Source organism: Ictalurus furcatus, chromosome 23 (assembly GCF_023375685.1).
Source record: "Ictalurus furcatus strain D&B chromosome 23, Billie_1.0, whole genome shotgun sequence".
NCBI classification, from domain to species: domain Eukaryota; kingdom Metazoa; phylum Chordata; class Actinopteri; order Siluriformes; family Ictaluridae; genus Ictalurus; species Ictalurus furcatus.
In genome coordinates this window covers 7,003,750-7,031,645 of record NC_071277.1, presented here as the reverse complement: position 1 = coordinate 7,031,645, position 27,896 = coordinate 7,003,750, and the positions used below count along the sequence as shown (strand labels likewise).

Below are 27,896 nucleotides of genomic sequence, written 5' to 3'. Positions count from 1 at the left end.
GAGTGTTTGGGTTTATCACAACATACTGTAAGAACTATTCTTTTCCAAACATTGAGGAAAAACATCAGAACATCTTGCATTGAATCCCTCTTCAAAACATTGCTTGTATCTGTCAGTACCCGAGTATATTCCTGCCTCCGACAGCTTTCAGTCAAAAGGTTTTATACAAAAGGGCAGGATGAATTCATTTCGGTGCAGTTAATACCAGCTCAAGCTCTGGACCTTAAACAGTCAGGGAGTGTATTAATTAGTTGGCTACAAATCAAGCCACACTGAGACTCTGCTGCCTGGTTTAATCAAGTACCTTTTTAATTTAAAGTGGCTGAAGGGAGATAATATAGCCTGGGTTTAGGCAGCAAGCTGATTGTTACTATCACAAGTAACATATTTACTGGGTTCCTTAGTTATAATGAAGGTGACCACAGCTTATTTTCTCATGAGGCCAAAGAGAGCACCAAAAAAAAGTCCAAGTTCAAGCTGCATTCAGACCACCTGAGAAAAATAAGGACTTTTGTTTATAAGCACTACTCCAGAGCTTTACAGCTTCAAATAAATTATTCAGTTGAAAATACTTGATTGCTGAGAGAAAACATGTGGCGGTTTAGCATATCCATCAGAGACCCAAGAAATCTGATCAGCATTTGATCAGATTATTTAGAGACCAATTTGCACATGCAACAGTTAGCACTTCACCAACCAGTAAGGCTCACTAGAGCTCAAGATCCAAACCCAGAAATATCCATATCCTAGTTGAGTTTCTTTGATGCTTTCCTGTCATGTAACTCTACCTATGAAAGTAGCTTGAGAAGCTTCTTTGGAGGTTAAGGTTCTCAATCTGAGAATGATCAGAACTATCTATAGAAGACAAACAAGTCGAACATGACTCTAACCGTGTTGATGGGGATGTCTCTGCGACCAAGATGAGTCCTTCTTGTTACTAATTTGTATGACAGAACTACCTTTAAAATACACTTCAAACGTGAAGGAAGCTACTGAAGGAAAACAATTTCAGACATTTGACATTGCTGTGACCTTGACCCTGTATTGGATCAATTCCAAAATCTAATCAGTTGGTTACAATGATAATTCCATATAAATCCTACAAACATTCAACTACTCATTGTTGAGATATCGCACTATGAGAATGCAAAGATACGCTGATAAATGGATGGACAGATGAACCAGTAGCAAAAATCGTAGACAGCGATCATAACGGGTCTTTGACCATTAAGGTCTAAGTAACATATTTGTATGACAAACAGAAAGGAAGCTATTGAAGAAAAACGATTTCAGACATTTGACCTTGCTGTGACCTTGACCCGGTTTGGATCCATTCAAAAATTTTACCATTTCTTCTGCTGGTTAAAATGATAATTCCATATTAATCCTACAAACACTCAACCATTCGTTCTTGAGATATCGGAGAGACAGGAGGACAGACGAACCAAAAACTTGATAGTGGAGACTTAATTACACAATCAAGTCCGTGTACAGTGATACTAAATCAGAACTATGATCTATACTGTACATACACAATGTATACGGAATTATCATACCTTTTGGAATTAATCTAATCAGACCATAAATCATTTTGCCACATGCACGGAGTAATCAGTACTTGTCAGACATTCCTGCATCTCCTTTAATGTTGTTGTAGGTCTCTTGGAAGCCTCCCTGGTAAGTTTTTACCTTGTCCTTTTAAAAATTTTAAAGGGATGTCCTGTTCTTGGTGATGTCACTGTGGTACCCAATTTTCTCTATATGTTGATGATGACCTTCACGTTGTGTTCCATGGTACATCTAATGGTTTGGAACTTCTTTTATACTCCTCTCCTGATCAATACCTTAAAATGAGTGAGATACCATACATGTTTTATCAGTTCTTTGCAGACCATGGGTTCATCAATTGGAAGAAACAAAGCAGATGTGAAGAACATCCTACAGAATCAGCTGATCTTTATTTGGGATAAATCAGAATCATTCCATTATCGACAGCTGTATGATAATTACTTTTGAAAATTCATGAAATTGAATGTGATTGGTTCATTCTGAACATAGCCACATCTCCAGTTATAAAAGGGTGTGCACACTTACACAACCGGGTTACTGTAACATTTTAAATTTTTCCTATTTTTTCCCCTAAAATGTTTCTTATTGTTTCTTATTGTGAAATTATGTTGTAATTTCACATGAAATGATTTATCTTGGTTTCATTTTTTTACATCACAAAAAGACAGGAAAATGACTAGATAGAATAGAAAATCCAGATGTTTCAATAAAGAAATCCTACTTTTTTGATGTAGAAATGTCTATTCATGAAAACATGACAGGAAACTTTTGATGAAAATCTTAATGTTTTAATGCTTCACACTATTAAACACAGTGGTTATAGACGAGGTGTGGAATTACTGTAGGTACGTAATGAATAAAACGTAACCTATGACGTGGATGTGTAATGTGTACATACGTGAAGCGGAGTTTCTGGTACCAACCTGATGTCGATTCTTTTCCGAGAACAAAACATTCTGAAATCTTTTATTCCTTTTATACAGCAACAGTTTCCCAATGAGGAAAGAATGGAAATGGTCAAATCTCAATAATGTATTAATCAACACCTTCTGACCAATCAGAATCAAGAATTCAACAGCACTGGTATGTAATATATAAATAATATAAATAACATCTCTCATCATCAACCTTTTGTCTCACAGACGTACTTAACACTGCAGTGTAATGAAGATAACTGATGATTTTTATCTAATATTTATATATTTCGCTGTTAAAAAGTAGAAAGACAAGACAGTGCTTCGGAGCAGTCTTAGAATGTAAAGGACTCACTACTTCCCACTTTAGAGCTAGCGTGGGATACTTGAGAAATCTGTCCAGAACTGATATAATACCTGCCAACCGAGCACAAGTTTCAGAAATCCAATTGACGAACCCTGAATTTCAAACGCTCCCAAAATTGAACTGTATGACTTCTTTGAACCGTCTCGAACTGCTTAGCTTTTTATGAACTCTCAATTTATTCGCTGTAATTTATCTACCGTGGATGAATAATGAGAAAATTCCATCGTCAATGACGGCAGGTTTTTGCACCGGTGTGCACGTAGAGCTTTCTCCAGGTCTCTGAACTGTCAAAGTCGGGATCTGCTGCTCAGTGACCTGTTTAAAGAGAAAGGGTGGAGAAAAAAATTCTCGGCCAGTTATCATGTTCTGTCTTTTCAGATAGACAGGTTGGCTACGTTTCAGAAATCAGGTGGGTGGAGATAACACCAATAGCCTGGCACATAAGCTTCTGTAATATAAGACATGCGCGTTGGCTTATATTAAAGTGTGTTCTCATGCACAAATACACACAGACATACATTTGTACATACATACATACATACATACATATCTTTGCTAAAATCAGCCATTTTCACACCTGAGTGAATCCGATTTCCAGTTTGAGTATGCGTTTATTCCAGCCAACAGATGCAGGATAAAATAAGTAAACGCCCAGATGTTAAATGGATAAAGCTAAAACAGATGCAACAGATGCTACATAATATGACAAGGCATTACATATTTGTTACTTCTCTGTGTATTTTCATTTTAGGAATAAAACTCAACAAGCCATGCTCCTCACAGCCAAGCGTGAAGCACAGTTACTGCTACCACTCCAAAATTATTTTTGAATAACAGCACATTTTCCACAGACCATACATTTTTTATCAGATTATAGTTACATTTAATGTTGTGGAATGTCAGCAAAACAAGTTAGTTCCTGTTATCACTTACACCAATCAGCCATAACATTAAAACCACTTGCGTTATATTGTGTAGGTTGGATGAAGCTAAAACAGCTCTGACCCAGTGAGGCATGGAGTCAACAAGACCTTTGAAGGTGTGCTGTGGTATCTCACACCAAGACGTTAGCAGCAGATCCTTTAACTCCTGTATATTGCAAGGTGTGGCCTCCATGGATCGGACTTGTTTGTCCACAACATGCCACATTTCCAGACGCTCGATCTGATTGAGATCTGGTGAATTTGAAGGCTGAGTCAACACCTTGAACTATATATGAGGTTCCTCAAACCATTCCTGAGCAATTTTTGCAGTGTGGATTATCCCGCTGAAATAGGCCACTGCCGTTAGCGAATACTGTTGCTGTGAATAGGGTGTACTTGGTCTGCAGCAATGTTTAGGTACAGTAGGTGGTACGTGTCAATGTAACATCCACATGAATGCTAGGACCCAAGGTTTCCCAGCAGAACATTGCCCAGAGCATCACACTGCCTCCGCCGGCTCGCCTTTTTCCCATAGTGCATCCAAGTGACATCTCTTCCCCAGGTAAGCGACACACACGCACCCGGGCATCTACATGATGTAAAAGAAAACGTGGTTCATCAGACCAGGCCACCTTCTTCCATTGCTCCATGGTCCAGTTCTGATGCTCATGTGCCTGTTGTAGGCACTTTCAGCACTAGACAGAGGTCAGCATGGGCACTCTGACCGGTCTGCAGCTATGCAGCCCCATACACAGCAAGCTGTGATGCACTGTGTTCTGACCCCTTTCTACCATAGCCAGCATTAACGTTTTCAGCATGTTGTGCTAAAGTAGCTCTTCTGTGAGATCAGAGCCTAGGGAGTCCATGACCCCATCCCCAGTTCACTGGTTGTCTTTCCTTGGACCATTTTTGGTAAGCACTAACCACGGCATACCAGGCATACCCCACCCACACACCTGGCATTTTGGAGACGCTCTGAGCCCGTCGTCTCAATCCAGTCGTCCAGTCGTTATCAATGTTATTCACTTCACCTGTCAGTGATCACTATATATAATCTATGTTTGATCAATTAAATATAATAATTTTTTGGTTTTAAGGTTGTGGTTTTGTCTTTATCCTATTTTGGCCACCAGATTCTGCAAAAGAAATTTCCCTTTCTTGGGAAAATAAAGATTTGCTTACTTACTTACTTCTCAAAACCAGCAGTATAGAGAAGTGAGTGCAGAATTTACCCAGATGTTTCCGTCCTGATGGTAGGGTTTCCAGTTCCTGCCCGTGTCGCTGTAGAGCAGTCGGTAGCGTGTAGTCCAGTCTGAGCTACTGTATCGACCCTGAGTGGCGACAGCAGTCACCTGCTTCCTGCTGCCCAGGTCCACCTGCAGCCACGGGTAATGATCAGTGTCGAGAGGAGACCAGCCTCCAGCACCTACACACCCAGAAAGAGCAATCCATTCACATAGCAAATAATCTAGACCTTCAACTTTTTTTCTAGATATTCCTGGTATCTACATACCACATTTCTTTTTGTTATTCACTCTGTTTTCTGCATCACTGCACGGCAAAATAACACAATAAGGGGAGTAGTTGTAGAGTGTATTTGGGGACTGTATAGAGGTTTGATTTAAAACTGCTAATACAAATTTGGTAACTGTTCTTACCCTCTTCATTTTTTCCCCCATCAAAATCAAAAGGTGCAAGAAAAACAAAGTTATTTTAACACTGTGTGAATTCTCTTTGATTTTTTTCCAGTGCCTGTCACATCCTCAGGTTCATTCTCGATGAGTTCACGCCCTACATCCCTACTTTGCATACCAATCAAGTGTTGGAAGTCATATTAAGGTTGGCAATGGCTGAGACATGGCGCTGGATCCAACAGCCATGCCACTGAGTCACTGAGATCCCATTTTTGAACATTAACTGAGGCTTAGACCTACATCTGCATGATTTTATGCACTGCACTTCTGCCACATGATTGACTGATTGGATAAGTGCAAGAATCGGCTCATGTAAAAGTGTCCCTTATACAGTAACGTGGCAAAAGAGATCCCGGTCAGATTCCGTGTCGATTTTAAAATGATGATGCTGACATACAAGGCATTAACATGGCTTGGCTTGTCATTACTTATCTGCTTTATTAATTCCGTACACCCCAAAATCGCAGAGTGCGCTCCTCACAGTGTAATCTTTTAACTGTTCCACAATCCCACTATGGGTGACAGGGCTTTTTCTGTCTATGCTCCTTCCCTTTGGAACTCTCTTCCTATCGAACTTAGGGAAGGTCAGACCTTTGGTATTTTAAAAGCTCAACTCAAGACATACTTTTTTAAACTTGCTTTTGTCTGCTGATGTCTACTTTTATTATTATTGTTGTTGTTGTTGTTGTTGTTTTATTATTATTATTATTATTATTATTATTATTGTTGTTGTTGTTGTTTTTCTTATTAACTTTTATAATTGCTTATTTTTTTATGTTTACTGTGTATGTTGTGACAGCTCTTTGAGAAGCTGCTTTTAAAGGCGCTTTATAAAATAAAGTTGTTTATTATTATTATTATTATTATTATTATTATTATTATTACATATAGATATAGCTACACAGATATATTTATATATTTAGAGCTATATTAATTTGGGGGGTTTGTACAATTCCTGCCTCCATCCTGTGTGTGTGGAGATTGCATGCTCTACCCGTGCTTCGGAGGTTTCTTTCAGGTACTCCCAGACCAAAATCCTAAGACATGTGTTGTAGGCTGGATTGGCATTTCTAAATTGTCTGTAGAGTGTAAATGGGTGTGTGAGTGTGTATGCAATTGTGCCCTGCGATGGGTTGGCACCCCACATTATACCCAAAGCTCCCTGGGATAGGCTCCAGGCTATCCTGTGTAGGTTAAGTGGTACAGAAACTGGATAGATGGATATACAGTATCTCACAAAAGTGAGTACACCCCTCACATTTTTGTAAATATTTGATGTGACAACACTGAAGAAATGACACTTTGCTACAATGTAATGTAGTGAGTGTACAGCTTGTGTAACAGTGTAAATTTGCTGTCCCCTCAAAATAACTCATCACACAGTCATTAATGTCTAAACCGCTGGCAACAAAAGTGAGTACAGCCCTAAGTAAAAATGTCCAAATTGGGCCCAATTAGCCATTTTCCCTCCCTGGTGTCATGTGACTTGTTAGTGTTACAAGGTCTCAGGTGTGAATGGGGAGCAGGTGTGTTAAATTTGGTGCCATCACTCTCACACTCCCTCATACTGGTCACTGGACGTTCAACATGGCACCTCATGGCAAAGAACTCTCTGAGGATCTGAAAAAAAGAATTGTTGCTCTACATAAAGATGGCCTAGACTATAAGAAGATTGCCAAGACCCTGACACTGAGCTGCAGCACGGTGGCCAAGACCATACAGCGGTTTAACAGGACAGGTTCCACTCAGAACAGGCCTCGCCATGGTCGACCAAAGAAGTTGAGTGCACGTGCTCAGCGTCATATCCAGAGGTTGTCTTTGGGAAATAGACGTATGAGTGCTGCCAGCATTGCTGCAGAGGTTGAAGGGGTGGAAGGTCATCTTGTCAGTGCTCAGACCATACGTCCCACACTACATCAAATTGGTCTGCATGGCTGTCGTCCCAGAAAGAAGCCTCTTCTAAAGATGATGCACAAGAAAGCCTGCAAACAGTTTGCTGAAGACAAAGGACTAAGGACATGGATTACTGGAACCATGTCCTGTGGTCTGATGAGACCAAGATAAACTTATTTGGTTCAGATGGTGTCACGCGTGTGTGGAGGCAACCAGGTGAGGAGTACAAAGACAAGTGTGTCTTGCCTACAGTCAAGCATGGTGGTGGGAGTGTCATGGTCTGGGGCTGCATGAGTGCTGCCGGCACTGGGGAGCTACAGTTCATTGAGGGAACCATGAATGCCAACATGTACTGTGACATACTGAAGCAGAGCATGATCATTATGCAGTATTCCAGCATGATAACGACCCAAAACACACCTCCAAGACGACCACTGCCTTGCTAAAGAAGTTGAGGGTGAAGGTGATGGACTGGCCAAGCATGTCTCCAGACCTAAACCCTATTGAGCATCTGTGGGGCATCCTCAAACGGAAGGTGGAGGAGCACAAGGTCTCTAACATCCACCAGCTCCGTGATGTCATCATGGAGGAGTGGAAGAGGACTCCAGTGGCAACCTGTGAAGCTCTGGTGAACTCCATGCCCAAGAGGGTTAAGGCAGTGCTGGAAAATAATGGTGGCCACAAAAAATATTGACACTTTGGGCCCAATTTGGACATTTTCACTTAGGGGTGTACTCAATTTTGTTGCCAGCGGTTTAGACATTAATGGCTGTGTGTTGAGTTAATTTGAGGGAACAGCAAATTTACACTGTTATACAAGCTGTACACTCACTACTTTAGATTGTAGCAAAGTGTCATTTCTTCAGTGTTGTCACATTAAAAGATATAATCAAATATTTACGAAAATGTGCGGGGTGTACTCACTTTTGTGAGATACTGTATATGAATAAGAATATATATATGTAATGTCAGGTTCCTTTGTCAAAGTGGACGCACAAACAGCAGTGATAAGGTGCTTGATAAGGTGTGACCTAGTCTTCCGTGGGATTTGATATCTGATCCTATAACCGAGTCATTCTTTGCAATCTAGTTCAACAGGATAAACAGAGTCTATCTCTTGATAGAGAGGATTTGGGTGATCTTTAAGGCACAAAATGCCATCTTCAAAAAAAAGAAAAAAAAAAGAAACTTGGATCATTGATAAGTGTATACATATGTGCAAACACATGATAAGTTGGGCTGGATGACCTAAATCTAGACGTAAAGAGAAGAGAGAGGCTTAACAGTGATATAGTGAGAATAGAAGCAGAGATGAGGATGAGTGAAAGAAGGTAGAGATCACAGGACAGCCAGAGGGATGACTCTACTGTAACCTGCTACAGAGACTGATGTCTTGATAAGATAAGGGGAGTAAAAGAAAGTATCTGGGAAGAGAAAGGCAGGTCAGTGAAGGAAAAGAAGCTTGGCTCGCAGACTGTTGAGATGCTTTAGAGCCCCAGTCCTTTCTGATTCAATAATTAGAAGAAAAAAAATGCAGAGGTATAATGAGTAAAAGTGAGTGGATCTGTTGCGTATCCCAGGAACTCTGAGTGTGAGGTGGGAGTGAACACTGGATGGGACCATGTTTTTGGGAGGTCAAATGAAACCCAAACAGAAACTTGAAGGACATGCAAAACACAGCATGCAATGGTACCTTCTGTGCCAACGTCCTAACCTCACCATATTTAATTCATATGAAAAGGTGCCAAGGTTTAGGATTTGGATTGGGGGGTACAATGGATTTTGCCTACGGTACATTAACATTGAACACTTCTTAACCTCCCTAAGCTTTCGCAATCACGACACTCCAAAAATAATGCAGGTTTGCGAAAAGTTTCAAAGCCTGAAATTGTACTTAAAACCAAACATGAATATAAGGAAAGAAGTCAAATTGTTTGCATAGCCTATAAATGTCATTTTGCCTTAGTGGCAGGCTGAGGGGATTTAATTCACTACAGAGAATGAAAAACAAAATGAAGTGCAGGGATCACTGGGTCTGTGCATCTTATTAACACTCCAATCTCATGCACGGCCACATTTCAATTCAGCAGAGACTTCGTTCTTAGGCTGAATGCTGAGCACAGCCATCTTTCCCCCTCTACCAGCTTCAACCGATTCCCAGCTCTCCCTCTCATTAGCTCCCTGCTGGTTCTCCTGATCGTCTGTCCCCTGTCCTACCATCTCTCTACCTTTCCGTTTCCAGCTGTGAAGGACATACAGGTTTACACTTGACAGGGATTTGACCTTTTCCTCCCTGTGTCCACTTCACAGATGAGGTAGTGCTAAACAGATGCCACCAGCTCTGCTGAATGAGAATACTGTAGAGGAGCGTGAAGGCGAAGTGAGAACGGCGTAACTTTAAATAAGATCCAGGACCTTTTCTAGTGGACTAAACACTCCTCTACAGAATCTTTAATGGAAGATGATTGATTTTGCAAAGCAAGTAAGGGCTAATACATAGAGCAGAACGCCAATTTGGGTCCCATCATATTTTCAGATTTTTTCACATTTTCAGTCTTCTGTTAAACTTTAGTAATAAAATATATCAAAATAAATATATCAACAGAAAAAAAATGCAATGTTTTTGTCCACTCAAGCCCACAACGTTTGACATAATTTAGCAAAATTGAGGACACTGTAAACTCTGCCCACTTCACAATAATGTCATGTCATATATCCATGCAAAGATTGTTTACTGGTATATGTGTCAATTAATGTGCCATTATGATACACACATTAATTTCCTTTATAAACCACATTAACTAGAGCGGAAATCATGAAAGCATGAAAAATGTTTTTTTTTTTTTCTCCATTCAGAACCAAAAATCTGTTTCTAGATCACCTGCATTCATTATACACTACATGACCATAAGTTTGTGGACACATGGCCATCACACCGATGTGCTTGTTGAACACCCCATTCCAGATTTACTCCCCCATTGCTGTTACAATTAGATTATAACAGCAAAGAGGGATTAAATCTGGGATGGGTTGTTCAACAAGCACAAAGGTGTGATGGCCAGGAGATTTTTCCACTCGATTTTGGAGCGTTGCTGTTGGGATTTGCCCATTCTGCCATAACAGCATTAGTGAGATCAGACGCTGATGTTGGACAAGGAAGAATGGGGTGCAATTGGCATTCAGTGTTCAGTGGGGTGTTCAGTGGGGTTGAGGTCCGGGGACTGTGTAGGCCACCCGTGTTCTTCCACTCCAACCTTAACAAACCATGTCTTAATGGAGTTCAATTTGCACACAGGGGCATTGTTATTCTAGCCCAAACATGTTTGAGCCTCTTAGCTCCAGTGAAGGGAAATTGTAATGCTACAGCATACAAAGACATTCTATACAATTGTGTGCTTCCAATTTTGTAGCAAGACTTGGGAAAGAACCACATACAGTATGGTAAGCTATCCACAAACATTTGGCCATATAGTGTATGTTCATTCAGTTTCCAATTTAAAAACATAAATAAACAGAGAAAACTGGTCAAATATCGACATGTTGGATTTATCTGACATTTTATACTAAAAATGGTGGAGGAACGCAAACGTACTTGTGTTTAATTGGAAGACGTATCATTTGCATAATAAAATGTACATACTTGAAAAAGTTCCGGTAAAAAGAATGTAAGAATATCAGCAATGAACTGGTAAAAATATATACCCACTTTATTAGGAACACCTGTCCACCTGCTCGTTTATGCAGGTATCCAGTCAGCCAATCATGTCGCAGCAGCACAATGCATAAAATCATGCAGATACAGGTCAAGAGTGTCAGTTAATGTTCACATGAAATATTAGAATGTGATCTCTGTGACTAACCATGGCATGGCAAGCTAGTTTGAGTATTTCAGCAACTACTAATCTACTAAGACTTTCACACACAACAGTCTCTAGAGTTTACACAGAGTAGTGCGAAAGCCATTCATTAAAATAGATAAACATTAGTACTGGGTGCCATTGATTTTTTACCCAACCTTTTTTCCACACCAGTGATTTTTGACTAAAATGACTCACTATAAACACTATAAACAGTCCTCCGGTTCAGAAGTGTCATTTCCAGCCTCGGTAATGTCAGTCGTTTGAGCAGATGTCTGGCATACAGATGTCTGGATCCCTTCATTAGACTTTTATGATGCTACTCTTCTTGGTGTAGCTAATTAGACCGTCTCAGTGATGTCATCAGGAATGAATATGGTTGATAAATGCCTGGGACATGAATGTTCCTGCCAGACTGAGATTGTGACAGGCTGTTTGCTCATCTGCTAGGAAAACTACAAAGCTACCCTCCGGTTACATCAAATCAGAACGTAATGGCTTACCAGTGTTTATTCCTGTGAAAGCTGAGGCTAGTTTTCAACAACAGACATCGACAGCAGTGATACAAAAACATATTTAAAAAAAAAATCGATTAAAATGTATGAAATTATAATTGATGGATGTCGAGAAGTGTTCCTGCTAATTATAAACAACACGTTTTTTTTTTAATTATTTATTTTAAAAATATCACTGCTGTTTAATTCTCCTACCTGATTATGAACATTTGGTCCGAGGTAAAATGCTATCATGAAGAAAGCATTCATGGCCTGGAAACGTGAATACATCCCTAATAGATGGTGCTTTGTATCCACCAGTATACATGTCAAACGGTACTGCAGTGTGATGGTGCGCATTGTGTCACTGAGATCCTTCAGCCACATTAAAAGGCCATGTTCCATTAAAAATTTACACAAAGTCCACTGACCCACATTAACAGAGGTTTAATTAAGAGCATGCCTTACATTCACTTGTGTTAAAGATACTGTCAGCTCCAAACATCTCAGCCCTCTAATAAGAACTGCTTTGATTTCATTAGATATGAACAACGAATCAAATTTGGTAGAAATTGTATAAATTCAACAATAATCCAGGAATAGAACATGATAGATGACGCATGGTCTTATAGGAAAATAGTCATATAATGACAAGGTGGCGAGATGCAGCTAGACACGAATCAGAGTTACTGATACCACCCTGAAGTTGATTATTTTCCAATAACGGCACGTCCTGATGTGTTTATATGTGACCACGAAACCACTCCATCCTGAAGACATCCTATGAAGTCCTAAAAGTTACAGCTTTACCTCCGTTACAAATCAATGACACTGGAGACTCTGTCCAAAAATACCAAATACATGTCTAGGATTTGGTGTGTGTCTGAGTGGGGGTGTGTTTAAGGCCTCTCACCTCCTCTCCTGTTCAGTTTGGCGTATTCCGGGGCATAGCCTGTGGTGAACACTGACGAGCTGCTGAAGGCACTATGGGAAAGGGGCGTGGACAGCGCTTCATCACATTTCTCTAAAGAAAACACCAAGGACAGTGTAGACATTACAATCACATACATTTATTATTATTATTATTATTATTATTATTATTATTATTATTAGGAGTCAGTTGAGGTTGCAAATCAGAGTTACTCATTACTTCATCATCCTCATCTTTAGACAATACAGAAAGATCCTGCATCACAAATGACTGTGAATGGGAAACAGTTCATTCACACAAAAGCTGCATCACTTCTAAGACTTTTACTTAATCAAAAGTCCAAACCACTTATGTCTTCTATAACTAGTTACTTCAAAATGCACAAAAAGTGAACAGATGGTGCAAACCAATGCAGAGGAGTTGTCGTGTGTTAACCCAGCTCTGAGATCACAGACAAGATGAGAACTCCAACGTGAAATGAAGATTCACCTCTACATCCTGCACTACATCGACTTGCAGTAGATATAAGGAGATGGGGGCAGAAGGGGAACATATGGAGAGAGAGAGAGAGAAAGAAGGACTGACAAGTCAGAGATCTTTTGCTGGTATTTCTGGGTTTACTTTTGCACCAGTCCCAAGTTAAATCACTCTCTCTGACACAACGGTTTGAAAATCTGTCATTCAAAGATGTCTGTGCTAACCAAGAATTATCTTTTATTATTTATCACTTCAGTGCTTAGAGTTGGGAATGTCAGCAGTTTCTCATGCAGCCCATCCCCTAAAAAAAATCAAAAAGATCAGGACTTTACACTGTAATACTATAACAGACAGAAGGACAAAATGTGTTTATACAATTTATGGCGGACATCTGACAATCACACCTATATGTGGTTCTTCCCCAAAAAGGTTGTCCCCAAAATTGTCTTAGGATGTCCATGTATGCTGTGGCATTCCAATTTCCCTTCAATGGAACTAAGAGCCCCAGACCTGTTCCAGAAAATCCTTGGCGCTGGTACATGATGACATACTTTGACAAGGTTGGAGTAGCATATCTGCACAGAACCCTAACCTTAACCCCACAGAACACCTCCAGGACAAACTGAAATACCAACTGAACGCAAACGCTTCTTGCCCAACATCCATGCACCCAACACCTCAATAAAGCTCTTGTGGCTGTATGGGCACGTAACCCCATGGTCAAGTTCCAAAATCTATTGGAAAGCCTTCCCAAAAGAGTGGACGCTGTTATAGAAGCCCATGAATTGGGAATGGGAGGTTCAACAAGCAAGTTTCATGACCCATCCAATATTAGTTAAGATTTATTGTTGTATTGTTATGAAGACAATTCATAAAAGTTCATGAGCCACAGCAGTGAAACATATGCCCAGTCAACACACTTGGGAAATTTGATTGAAATGAGAGCAGGGAGAAAGTAATGACATAATTTATCACACATGGATGTGTTTTATAATTAAATCAGATAATTCTATCCATCAACTGAACTTGACAGATCACAGCAATGAGAGGACACTATTGAATAACTGTCTTTTTTTTCTTCTTCTTCTTGGAAAGGTCTCTGGAGCTAGAACGTCAGATGATCAATTAGGGACTATTCAAATGGAGAGCTTAATTAATTCTCACATTCCTCATCACTATACGGTAGCTGCTTTAGCTTCAGAGCTTCTCTAGCACTAACTGATTGACGCTCGACCTGATGGAGATCCCTTGCTTATGGTTATTTTTTTCTGTAACACACCATGACCATGAAAGCGTTCTGCTGAGTGGGATTTTCGCTCACATCCTCTTTTCTGCGACAACACGGTGAATGGCTTCTTGTGGCTGGAATTAATCTTAAGGGATTTTAGTGCTGAAGCTCTAATCACATCATGCCAACTGGTTATTCATTCTTCCATAAAGCCTCCTGCATCTGGCAAGATTCAGAATTAAAATGTAAAGATTCACAAATCCTTATATACTACTTTTTTTTCTGCCAGACCAGATGTTACAACATTAAACTATTAAAGGTTTAAATTTTTATATCTATATCTATCTATCTATCTATATATAAGGTGCATTTTGATAAAATAATCACATTATCAGCTCATTCTAAATATGTCCAAAAGACTCCAGCATCAGCCTGATGTACCACCACAGCTTGCAGCAATCTTCAGCTTTGGATATTTGGGCTGATACAGAGAAAATGGAGACAGTGGTTTCAATCTTCACCCTGCTAGAGCTGTGTCAGCATTACGCTGCAGTCTGCACCACTCAAATAGCTCAATCCGATTAGCTGTTACAGCCACGAGCAGTCCTGTTACACCACAGTGAGCTTTAATAGTCAAACTCAGTTCTTTGCTAATCAAGCACACCAGCAGGAGGAGCTTAGATGTTATTGATGGTGTGATATTTACTCATTCAAAAAAGAATCACAGGTAATTTGTGTGCAGAATTAGTGAAAGACTTTGATTATGTATATGGCTATGTGGCCCTTTTGTTGAAGCAGCTTTTCACATTTATTTTGACCTTTATGAATGAAACAAATGCAGATAAAAGATAAAGGAGCCCCTGCATGGAATATGCATCTCTAATAGAGGGATGAATGTGAATGAGGCGTTCACAGTTCCCAGCCACCAGAGATACAGCATTTTGTGGATCAGGTGGTAGAGCGGGTTGTCCACTAATCGTAGGGTTGGCGGAATCAATTCCCGGCCCACATGACTCCACATGTCGAAGTGTCCTTGGGCAAGTCACTGAACCCTAAGTTGCTCGATGCAAGCTAGCAAGCTAGCGCCTTGCATGGCAGCTCTGCTACCATTGGTGTGTGAGTGTGTGTGAATGGGTGAATGAGAAACAGTGTAAAGCGCTTGGCAGAACCGCTAAGGTTAAAAAAAGAAAACGCTATATAATTGCCAACCATTTACCATTTGCTCCAAAAAAAAGTGCTTATTTTGTTCAGCAACAAACTTCTAACTAAAGTAATCTAAGTAGAAAAAAGATTTGTACCTAAGAACTGATGCCGTAATCATGAAGACTGTCCTGTGCTCATCCCAGGACTCTTATTCACACAGAGCTCCACTGAACATCCTTACAACACACTAAGTATTGTTTAACTTATATAATGTATATATAATATACAGTTATGAAAGAGAAATTATTCATAATCGTAATATTGAATGTCACTCAGAAGAGGACGGGTTCGCACTTTTTGAGTCCTTTCCTCTAAACGTTTCTTCCTCATGATCTCTCAGGGACTTTTTCCTTGCCACAGTCTTCTCTGGCTTGCTCATTAGGGATACAAATACAATTGAATTCATTTGAATAATTAAAAAAGAAATAAGATCCATCCTATTCATATAGTTATCATAAACTCTGTGATGGACAGGTGTTTCTTTTTACCCAGGTGCATCCTGTTACTTTGATTGTTTAAACAATAAATAGCTCTGAACTGTGAAGACTGCATTATTATTTGTTTAAAAAGGATAAGCCAACATGAAGATCAGAGAGCTGTCTATGGGAGGAATCAGAGGAATTGAACATTGAAGGGAGAAATCTTCTGAAACAAACAACAACAACTAAAAGAGGCTGTAGTAAAAGCCTGGAAAGGATTTCACAAAAGAAGAAACCAACAATTTGGTGATATCAATGAGTCACAGGCTATTATTTATTTGATTCAACCTTTATTTATCCAGGAAAGCCTCTTGAGATTACAAATATCTTTTTCAAGATCATCCTGGCCAAGATATGGGGTTATGTATGAGGTTGATGACCTTATATATCAGCCATAACATTAAAACCACTGACTGGTGACATGACAAGTGGCAGTTCAAAGCAGGAAAAATTAGCAAGTGTAAGGATCTGATGAGAGCAACTGATGGCAAGAAATTTTGCACCAGGATGAATAAATTCTTGTCTTATTTAATTCAACTTTTAAACAATTGAAATATTTTTTTTTTAATGTAAGCAAATATTTGTAAATATTGTTTAGTTATTTCCATATTTATGAGATCATGACCTGCTATGTCTGCCTATTAATTTTATGCTGTATAAAAAGTCTAATACTTTTTAATACTAATACTAATTACTAATACGAGGCATTAAATATTAGTATCATGACATAATACATTTAAGCTACATTTATTTCATTACATATTTACATATTTCAAACGTAACGATTTTACTCTGTGACTGAACGCACACAAGGTACATACAAACAAGTGAATAATTGAGGTGCAGGCGATAATTAGTCCACCGATATTGACAGGGTTGAGTCAAGGTGTGTGAGGGCACGACAGCAGGGGGATTAGCACTTGCACCCAGATGACATCGAGGAAAAAGTAGGCAAAAAAAAAAAAATGCAGTCTAGCCTGATTTAGTAGTCAGGAAAGTTTCTTACTTTCCATATGACCTTTGTCACTTCCCCTTTATCATTTCGAACACGGCTGCATCCCTGAGTCGTCCACAGAGCTGTGTGTTAAATGGCTGACAGGACGGATGATAAACTACAGTGCAGATGAAAGTGTGGGTAAAGGGAGTGAGAGATGAGGTGGAGGGCAGTCAGAAGCAAGGATGGGTCTGTATTCCTGCACGATGGAAATTTTAATGCCAAGTGCACTTTGTATGTTGTATTGTATGTTGCAATAGAACTTCATGGGTTTTTGTGATGTATACCATGCTCCAGCCAATTTTTTTTTTTTTTTTTTTGTTAAAGTGCTCTAAAGAACAACTAACTGAATGAGAAATATGTGCGCATGCATGTTATTTGACAGTACAAATTGAATGTGAACTTTTCCAACACAGTGGAATATGTCATCATTAATCCTACAGACTTTTAGTCCCAGTAACAAGGGCTTCAGAGCATGAAGAAGTCATGCCGCTCGCAATCCAATCAAAGTCATGGCACAATCCACAGCAAGACCCCTAGCTTTTGATATGCATGTAAAATAAAAAATGTATGTAATAAAGACCAAAGGAGAGAGCCTGTGCAGTTGGGTGGCCATGTAGCCGCTGGGGTTATTTTTGCAATAAGGCCACAAGATAACATATTGTGACTACAAAGGTTTTGTGTAACTTGAGCCACCAACAATGACAAGTACAGCAGAACTAACTAAATAACGAATAAAATGTCAATTACGACTATGGTTATTACAACCGAGGGGGGAAAATTTTAAGAAAAATTACAATAACAACAATGACAACTACAACCAGGAAAAAAAATATATCATCGATAATAGGATAATTGACAATAACAACAATGACAACTACAACAGAAGAAAAAAATCTGAAGGAAAAAATCACTAACAATAATGACAATGAAAACAGAAGGGGGGAAAAGGCAGAAGAAAATGACAATAACAAGAATGACAACTACAATATCTCACAAAAGTGAGTACACCCCTCACATTTTTGTAAATATTAGATTATATCTTTTAATGTGACAACACTGAAGAAATGACACTTTGGTACAATCTAAAGTAGTGAGTGTACAGCTTGTGTAACAGCGTAAATTTGCTGTCCCCTCAAAATAACTCAACACACAGCCATTAATGTCTAAACCGCTGGCAACAAAAGTGAGTACACCCCTAAGTGAAAATGTCCAAATTGGGCCCAAAGTGTCAATATTTTTTGTGGCCACCATTATTTTCCAGCACTGCCTTAATCCTCTTGGGCATGGAGTTCACCAGAGCTTCACAGGTTGCCACTGGAGTCCTTCCACTCCTCCATGACGACATCATAGAGCTGGTGGATGTTAGAGACCTTGTGCTCCTCCACCTTCCGTTTGAGGATGCCCCACAGATGCTCAATAGAGTTTAGGTCTGGAGACATGCTTGGCCAGTCCATCACCTTCACTCTCAGCTTCTTTAGCAAGCCAGTGGGCACCTTGGAGGTGTATTTAGGGTCGTTATCATGCTGGAATATTGCATACTGATCATGCTGTGCTTCAGTATGTCACAGTACATGTTGGCATTCATGGTTCCCTCAGTGAACTGGAGCTCCCCAGTGCTGGCAGCACTCATGCAGCCCCAGACCATGACACTCCCACCACCATGTTTGACCACAGGACATGGTTCCAGTAATCCATGTCCTTAGTCTGCTTGTCTTCAGTAAACTGTTTGCGGGCTTTCTTGTGCATCATCTTTAGAAGAAGCTTCCTTCTGGGACGACAGCCATGCAGACCAATTTGATGCAGTGTGTGGCGTATGGTCTGAGCACTGACAGGTTGACGCCCCCACCCCTTCAACCTCTGCAGCAATGCTGGCAGCACTTGTGTGTCTATTTCCCAAAGACAACCTCTAGATATGACGCTGAGCACATGCACTCAACTTCTTTGGTCGACCATGGCGAGGCCTGTTCTGAGTGGAACCTGTCGTGTTAAACCGCTGTATGGTCTTGGCCACCGTGCTGCAGCTCAGTGTCAGGGTCTTGGCAATCTTCTTATAGTCTAGGCCATCTTTATGTAGAGCAACAATTCTTTTTTTCAGATCCTCAGAGAGTTCTTTGCCATGAGGTGCCATGTTGAACTTCCAGTGACCAGTATGAGGGAGTGTGAGAGCGATGACACCAAATTTAACACACCTGCTCCCCATTCACACCTGAGACCTTGTAACACTAACAAGTCACATGACACCAGGGAGGGAAAATGGCTAATTGGGCCCAATTTGGACCTTTTCACTTAGGGCTGTACTCAATTTTGTTGCCAGCGGTTTAGACATTAATGGCTGTGTGTTGAGTTATTTTGAGGGGACAGCAAATTTACACTGTTACACAAGCTGTACACTCACTACTTTACATTGTAGCAAAGTGTCATTTCTTCAGTGTTGTCACATGAAAAGATATAATCAAATATTTACAAAAATGTCAGGGGTGTACTCACTTTTGTGAGATACTGTATAACAGAAGGGGGAAAAAAACAGAGAAAAAAAATAACAACAATGACAACTCTGTAGAAAGCAATTATGGTACTATATTAGTGACCAAAGTGTGTGAGTTAAATTTCTAGGGATACTATAGAGCACCATTTGAATTCTTGAGCACAACCTTTAATCCACAACTACTCAAGATGTGCTCTTTGCTTGCATAGTATAATACCTCACTTTGAAGTCACTTTGAATAAAAATGTCTGATGAACAAATACTGGAAGAGTGTAATAGTGCTCATTTCCACACAGCGAGATCAAAAACAGTCCTCTCATTACGTTACAGCGAGTCTCAATTACCAAGCCACATCATGGGCAAAATCGAGAACAAGAGGCTTTATTATCTACTCAACACTTCCAGATGAAAAGAAAGATTAATGAAAATCTTCTGATGCTGCCCAGAATGGGGTATGCTGAGAAGATTAATCTAGTCAGTTCGTGAAAACTGCAAGAAAAAGGGAAGAGAGAAAACAGTTGGGGTGGAAGAGACTAGTCGAATAATATATTCAATGCTTGGGGGGTGAAAAAAAAGACACATAGTAAAGAGAGCAGGACAAACACTTTGAAAGACTATGCTGGGAAAAAATCTTTTTTATTATTATTTATTTTGCTGTAATGGTTCTTTGGGCTTCCTCCAGGTACTCCGGGTTCCTCCCCCAGTCCAAAGACATGCATTGAAGGTTGATTAGCATTTCCAAAATGTCTGTAGTGTGTGAATGTGTGTCATTGTGCCCAGTGATGGGTTGGCACCCCATCCAGGATGTCCCCCAACTTCGCTGGGATAGGCTCCATGCTCCCCTGCGTACCCATGTGTAGGATAAGTTGTACAGAAAATGGATGGATGGATGGATGGATGGAATGAAGTATAAGGGCCTGTTTCTCCAAATCAAAATAAAATCCTTGCACTATGAATTTCGTTGTGACCAACGCTGTGTAAAAGTACGATTCTGTAGCCATGGGTTATACATCACTATTGAAGTTCTACTCAACTAGCTGAAATACCACTCAGCCCTGTATGTGCGGAGTTTGCATGTTCTCCCCATGTGGGGATTTCCTCTGGGTACTCCGGTTTCCTCCCCCAGTCCAAAGACATGCATGGTAGGCTGATTGGCATGTCTAAAGTGTCCGTAGTGTATGAATGGGTGTGTGAATGTGTATGTGACTGTGCCCTGTGATGGATTGGCACCCTGTCCAGGGTGTACCCCACCTTGTGCCTGATGCTTCCTGGGATAGGCTCCAGGTTTCCCCGTGACCCTGAAAAGGATAAGCGGTATAGAAGATGGATGGATGGATGGATGGATGAACCTCCCCTGAAAACCGGGACCGTTATTTAGTGATATATACTGTACATGTATACATCGCTAAATTAGTGTCATGCTAAGTTTCACTCAACTGCTGACAGACATTTAATGCTGAGCTTCAGCAGAAATCAAATGTGAACATTTACTATTCGGGACCCACTGTCTACACCTATCTGTGATGTATAATATATGACCCGTTCCAAAGGCTTTACTCTCATTAGGCTGTTGCCTTCCAGACATGTCCAACAAGATTATACTTGCTGTCATTTTGACATTTTCTCAAAGAGCAGACATGAAATCTAGAAAGTAATACTCCAGCGGATTGGTTGAGGCTGAAAATATATTGTTTTTCCAAAAAGGTTTTATTGGCTCTTAAAAGGAGTCATGTGGAGGGTAATTATATTATATATATATATATATATATATATATATATATATATATATATATATATATATATATATATATATATATACACACATACATATACATACACACACACACACACACACACACACATAAATATATACATGCATATATGCCTATTTGAAAGAAAAAAACACTAAATAAATAAAGAACATACAGACAGGATCTAATTATAAGGACCTTTAACAACATTGGTACAGTGATCAATAGTACATTTATGCTGGCAGTTTCCCAGGTAAGCTAAGCACTATCCTTTTCCTAAGGTGCAAATTTATAACAATGCCAAATCAGAGCGGGATAATCGTACACTGTTTAAATGAATTACATCCATGTGTCTTCTTTTAACTGCAGACCGCAAATTAATTGATTGTATGAAAGGACTGTATTTGTACCTATTGTTTATTTGGCTAAGATATTTCTTTTTTTAATTATGTTGGCTTTATTATTATTCTCTCTCAAAATTTCTTCTGTTTCACGGGTCGCAATTTTATACATAGAGCCACAAAAGTCAGCAGAATCAACAGATCCTACACAGGAATATTGTGCTTTTGGTGTTTTGGGGAAGATCAGAATTATGGTTGCCGCATAGTAATGCACCAAAGTGTATTTTGTCTGTACTGACACATAGGAGTGCCTTATTTTTGTTTGGGAGGTCATGCGGACCAAACCATAGGTGCTACAGACATGGAACTTGGCTATTAAGTAGTACATGGGGAATCTAGCAACACCCTAGCAACCAACTGGGTAAGTATTGCAACTACCTAGCAACACCCGATCAACCAACCAGAATATGATAGCAATCAACTAGCAACACCGTAGCAACCACCATCTATATGTTAGCAATGTTTTAACATTTTAACCTTTTAATTTTACATCTTTACACAGTGTAACCTTTACACTGTTTAACTCTAGAAGTTCATTCATGACATTTTTACCTTCTGGCTTTGGATTTGTAGTTCTTATTATTAATATCACTTATTGCAATTTGTTCTTTAGAGGAGTTAGAGAATTTTACTAAAATAAAAACAAGAAACTTATACCGCATAGGAAATAGTTATACACTTGATCCAAAAGCCTCCTGCCTCCCTGTAACAGAATATTAAGATCTGGTACTTCCTTAAAGATGGCAGACAATGATCGATTTCCAGGTCACAGACTGAAGGACGTACGATCGAGGAGTCGAGGAGGCATTAATTAATTAGAGTTTTCTCAAGGCAGCATAATAACTCCTCCAGTTGTTGGTTCATTTTTATTCAGACAGCAAGCTGGAATATTTAATGTGATTATATTTAGCCTAAAAAACAGGGCCAGTTTTGTACTTTAAATCAGCGCTAGGGATTATAAAGTCTGTTCCACTCTTTTGCAAAGAGACATAAAGTCTCTGAAGTTAATTACTTGCAAGTTTTGAAGTGGAACTGATTGGGGGGAAAAAAAACTGCTGTATCATCTGAAGTTTCAAAAGTTTTGAGTCATGAAGTTTTAGTCCAGTGAGTGAAAAGTTTCTACCAAATTACCTTGTTGCAGAATTTCACTTTAGGCTTATAAACATATTGTACATACCCATATGGCAATGCAGAGTCATCAAGTACATTTTAATAATAATAATATGGTTCAAGTAACACAATGACTCTTGAATGGGAAAAGGAGATCATGTTCTTTCCCATTCGCATCTCAACAATTTCAGTTTGGAGTCAATTTATATTAATTATTCTTTTTGGGCCATGAATATTCTGGCTAACACTTCATGCTGAAATATACCTCGGCTCTCTCCTGATTCTCCTTCTACTTCAAAGAGAATAAACAGGAAATTAAAACTGATGTTATCAGCTATGAGACTAAAGAATAAGACAAACTTTCTTGCATGAATTCATTTTCAATAAGAATTGGGTCAGCTGGGAAATTATGTTACACTTGTAATAGTAATGGTAAATTACGTAGCATGCATGCATAATAGAAAAAATTTATTCGAAAGTCAGGTATCTATTAAAGAAATCATGAATGAATTAAAGCCAATTGCATATGCAAAGTGTAACACTTACATACATGTGCACACGGTAGATTTGAGGCTGGCTTCAACAGTCTCCTTATGGACCATGTACAGTATCATGATTCCATGTATCATATAGTATCATAAGAACATTTAACCTACGCATCGGTTAGGCTGGATCTGAAGTGTCAAAAAAGCTTTTCCCTTTCAAAGGGAACTCAACATTGCGTGAGCTCCACGCTATGGGAAGTGCCATTGCACGTGACCAGCATTTGAAGCTTGTGTAGCGTCATGCCTATTTATAGGCCTGCCGTGATCAGGTGATGTGGCAATTAAGCGTGGCGCGTGATATAAAACGGTACCTGTGAACCACGCAGTCAAACATATTATCTTCAGCAAGACTGCATATTGGCCGTTTGTGCGAACTTTCACAAAAGACTCCTCATTTCTTCTCTATCTTTTTTTTTTTTTTTTTAAAAAGAAAGAAAAATCTCTTTACTTTTCTGTCCCTGAACGCCTTACAATCAGGCAGTGGATCGCTCTCTTCTCGGCAGAGGGGAGCTGTATTTCAGAGCCTCGCGGATCCGGGCCGGCCGCTGTTGAGGCAGCCAGCTGGCTCAGGTCCTGGGGATCTTGTATGCATCTGGAAGAGTAACTGGAGACAAATGCTGCTCTATCTCTTCGTCTATCTTCCAGGTCCGACTCTCCGCCAGATTTTGGAGCTCGCATCGCATCACCCCAGTAGGGGGTGCCATTGTGCCAAAAACAGAGAGCAGCTCACAAGCTTATAAAGAGCTGCTTGAAGTGATTATTAGGGCAGTTGAAAAACTTAATCTAGACTGGCCTGGGGAAGAGGAAGTGGCTTGTAGCAGGATGGATGAGCGCTTTCTCCCCAGTGAATATAAATCTCAGGTGGACCAGGCGGCCGCAATCACAGCCTGCTAATAGGCCTGATATGAGAATGATCATAGAAGCCAAGCAGGGGATGTGAGTCTACAGCCAACGTTGTCCCTAGTTTTCAGTCTTCTCTGGTCAGCAAGCTGTCACAGGGCATCAAAAATCTGATGCTTTCCCTCTAACAGAATGTGGAAGAGTTAACGTTACTAAAAGACCATCTGGAAGCATGGAAACTACTGCCAAATGTGTCTCCATGGGTTCTGTCCACCATAGAAAAGGGTTACCAAGTCTAGTTCAGAGTCTGACCCCACCCCCCTACTTCAGAGGTGTGCTCACCACAGTAGTCAGCACAGAGCAGAGCCCAACGTTAGTGCAGGAACTAAGATCCCTCTTCTACAAAGGGGTCATAGAACATGTACTCCGTTCCCTGAGGGAGAGAGGTTTTTACAACCATTATTTCCCGGCCCGCAAAAAAGATGGAAGTATGCAGCCAATTTTAGATCTGTGTCATCTGAACCATATTATTCAGACATAGAGGTTCAAGATGCTGATGCTCAAACTTATCGTTCCACAGATTTCTATCCCCAACATGTGTAGGATCAATTGCATCCACATTGAGCAAGATAAAGCTGGGTCTGGGCATCCACTCCAGTCTCTATGAGAGACTGTTGGGGCTTATAGCAGTACAGCCAACGTCATACCATTGGGCCTATTGCACATGAGACCATTTCAGTGGTGTAATTAGTGTTGCGCAGTGATGCTGTGTCACAGGACTTCTCCTTATTGCAAGACGGTAATAACAGACGTCTCCCTCATGGGCTGGGACACGGTCTTAGACGGTTGTCCAGCTCACAGTGTCTGGAGCTGCCCTCATCTGGGGTGGCATATAAATCGACTAGAAATGCGGGCCGTATTTCTAGCACTGAAATTCTTTCTTCCTCAATTGAGAGGTCAACATGTGTTAGTTGATAGACAGCCATCAGGGAGGGTTACGTTCGCTCCCAATGATCAGGCAGGCGCAACTAATTCTTCTCTGGGCAGAGGGAAAGTTTTGTCAGTGAGTGCAATGTACAGTCCAGGCATCCAGAATGTGGGGGCAGATGTCCTGTCGAGGCAGGGGCTCAGGCCCGGGATTGGAGGCTCCATCCACAAGTAGTGGAGTCCATATGGTGGAAGTTTGGCCAAGCGGAAGTGGATGTGTTCACCTCCGAGGAGAAAACACGCTGCCTTCTGTGGTTTGCCCTCACTCTTCCTGCACCACTGGGGCTGGATGCCATGGTGCACATGTGGCCGAGGTCACGTCTGTATGCTTTTCCCCTGATCGCGCTGCTGCCACAAGTTGTAGCAAGAGAGTCACCAAGACCATTTATGTCTGCTGCTAGTAGCACCTTATTGGCCAGCTCGAATATGGTTCTCGGAGCTAATATCCTTGCTGATTTATCAACCTTGGCCAGAAGGTTCTGTGGGACAACATTCTCTAACATCGAGGTTTACGCATGGTGTCAGGCGGCTGAGGCCCATCTGTGACCTTTCTGTGGTCCTGGAAGGTCTGTCAGGCGCCCCATTTGAGCCCATTTAATCTCATATAATGTGCTTAATTGCCATGTCACCTGATCACAGCAGGCCTATAAATAGGCATGATGTTACACAAGCTTCAGATACTGATCACGCGCAAGAGTGCTTCTCGCAGCGTGAAGCTGACACAACTTCTCGTTCCCTTCTCAAGGATTAGGGTAACTGAGACATTTTGGGGGATAAAAAGTAGTCTGAGAGTGAATGACTGCCTGTTCCATCCATTTCACCATGAGAAAGACTGATTGAGATTCTGGCTTTGACAGTTCCTCAACCTCAGGTGCATAACAATTTATGATTGGTCTCAACTAGAGATGTGTGTACGTTTGTTTGTTTTTTCAGTTATTATTTTCATTCATTCTTTCCCCCAATTTTTTATTTATTTACTTGGGTCTGTTTGTCCCAAATATAAACAATCGAGTAGCCTAATTTAAACACCATGACCCTGACCAGGTAGTTACTAAGGATGCTGTAAATGCATCATGCAATGCCACATGAGCACCATATGCTAATATGTGAATGAATGTAGTCTTTCTTTCTTTCTTTCACAAGCTTCATATCTGACATCTCACTCACACCCACATGAAACTAAACTAAACTTCCTCCTTGTGTGACTTTTTGGTTGCCCTGTGAACCTTTCTGCCAAGCTTTAAAAAAAAAAAAAAAGAAAAGAAAGGTGCACCTGCTATACATACATATATATATTTGTATATTTAAAAAAAAAAATTATGATCTGTTCATTCTGAATAACGTGTTCATATTCGGGTACATTCCTAGTGTATAAATGTTCTTTCTTGTAATTATTTTAGCTTCTATTTAGTACGATATTTGTATGTCAAGAGGAGAGAAGATGACAGCAGTGTTCCTGTGAACAATCTGACACACATCCCCCTCGTCTGATCTTCATCAGACACTTTAGATGTAATATTCAAGCGCTGAAAATTACACCTTCAGTTTGAGACAGTGGGGTCAAGTCGCACACCACCTTCGTCATGCTCATCAGGTTTGACATTTTAAAAGGTGCAGACTTATTTATAGCCTTCTTTGTTCTGTGATAGAACCGGAAGGAGTGAGGAAGAGGCATAAAGAGGAAGAGGGATAGAGACATAGGAGGTTCAGAGAACACTCTAGGTTTTATTACATGGATTATGGATGGTCACACTGAGGAACTCATTTACATTCTATCAGCGGGGGACACATGGATTAATAGATATATGAGATCACGCTGTTTCTCTCTCTCCGTCTCACCCTCTCTTGCTCTGTGGTAGATGGAGTGTCATATATATATATATATATATATAAATATACAAGTGTTCTCTGTGCCTGGACAGCAGTACAAGTGCCCTGTTAACCCATCAAATCAGAGGAAATGAATTTCAAAGTAGCTCTTTTCTCCTACTATCCCCCACACCCATTTACTCTCCTTCCATCTTTCTCACTCTTCCTCATCCAACGTTATGCATTAGAAATCTTGCAGCATGAGCTGGTGAAGTCTTTTCCAGACACCACACAGGTGTTTTTTTCTTTCTACATCTCTAGATATCTCAGGCTAGGAGTCTTCAATCTTATCAGTAAAGAGCCAGTGTGGCTGCAGGCTTTCATTTCACCTGATCGTGGTCTTCAATTGACTATTAGGTGTGGCTCCTGTATAGATAAAATTAAAGACCTCGGTCTTCATGGTTCTTCAACTTGTTCCTCTGAGGGAACCCTGAGAGGGGAAAAAAAATTTAGAAAGTCAATCCAATGAATCAAAAAAAGGTTTCCTTAAGATTTTGTTTTGAATCGTACAGTTTAGGACTAACATGTTTAATGACCATTATATGTGGCCACCTGGAAAAACCTGTGATTGTAATATCATTACTGAAAATGCAGGAGTTTCTAATTATGCCATACACTTCCAGGTAATATTTCAAGTAGGAATAAAACTACTTTTCAGATAAAAAAAAAAAAATGGACAGAAACTGGACAGTTGAAGATCTCTTGGCCTGTTTCGGTGAGTCTGTCCCAATATTAGCCCAATATATTCTCATATTCCTATTCTTGGCTAACAGCAATGGAACCCAATGTGATCTTCTGCTGTTGTGCGTCATCCACCTCAAGGTTTGGCATGATATGTGTTCTGAGATGCTTTTCTGCTCACCCCAGTTGTAAAGAATGCTT

General features: G+C 40.2%; 1 protein-coding gene across 1 annotated transcript in view; it reads right to left on the bottom strand.

Moving 5' to 3' along the window:
• LOC128599396 (contactin-associated protein-like 2) overlaps positions 1–12,766 on the bottom strand; it is an 84,633-nt gene extending 71,867 nt beyond the window's left edge. Inside the window, exons 1-2 of the mRNA XM_053610933.1 lie at positions 12,625–12,766; positions 5,006–5,199 (exon numbers count right to left, since the gene is read on the bottom strand). Coding sequence (XP_053466908.1) covers positions 5,006–5,199; positions 12,625–12,766 — 336 coding nt within the window. The remainder of the gene's footprint in view (positions 1–5,005; positions 5,200–12,624) is intronic.
• Positions 12,767–27,896: the final 15,130 nt, after the last annotated feature.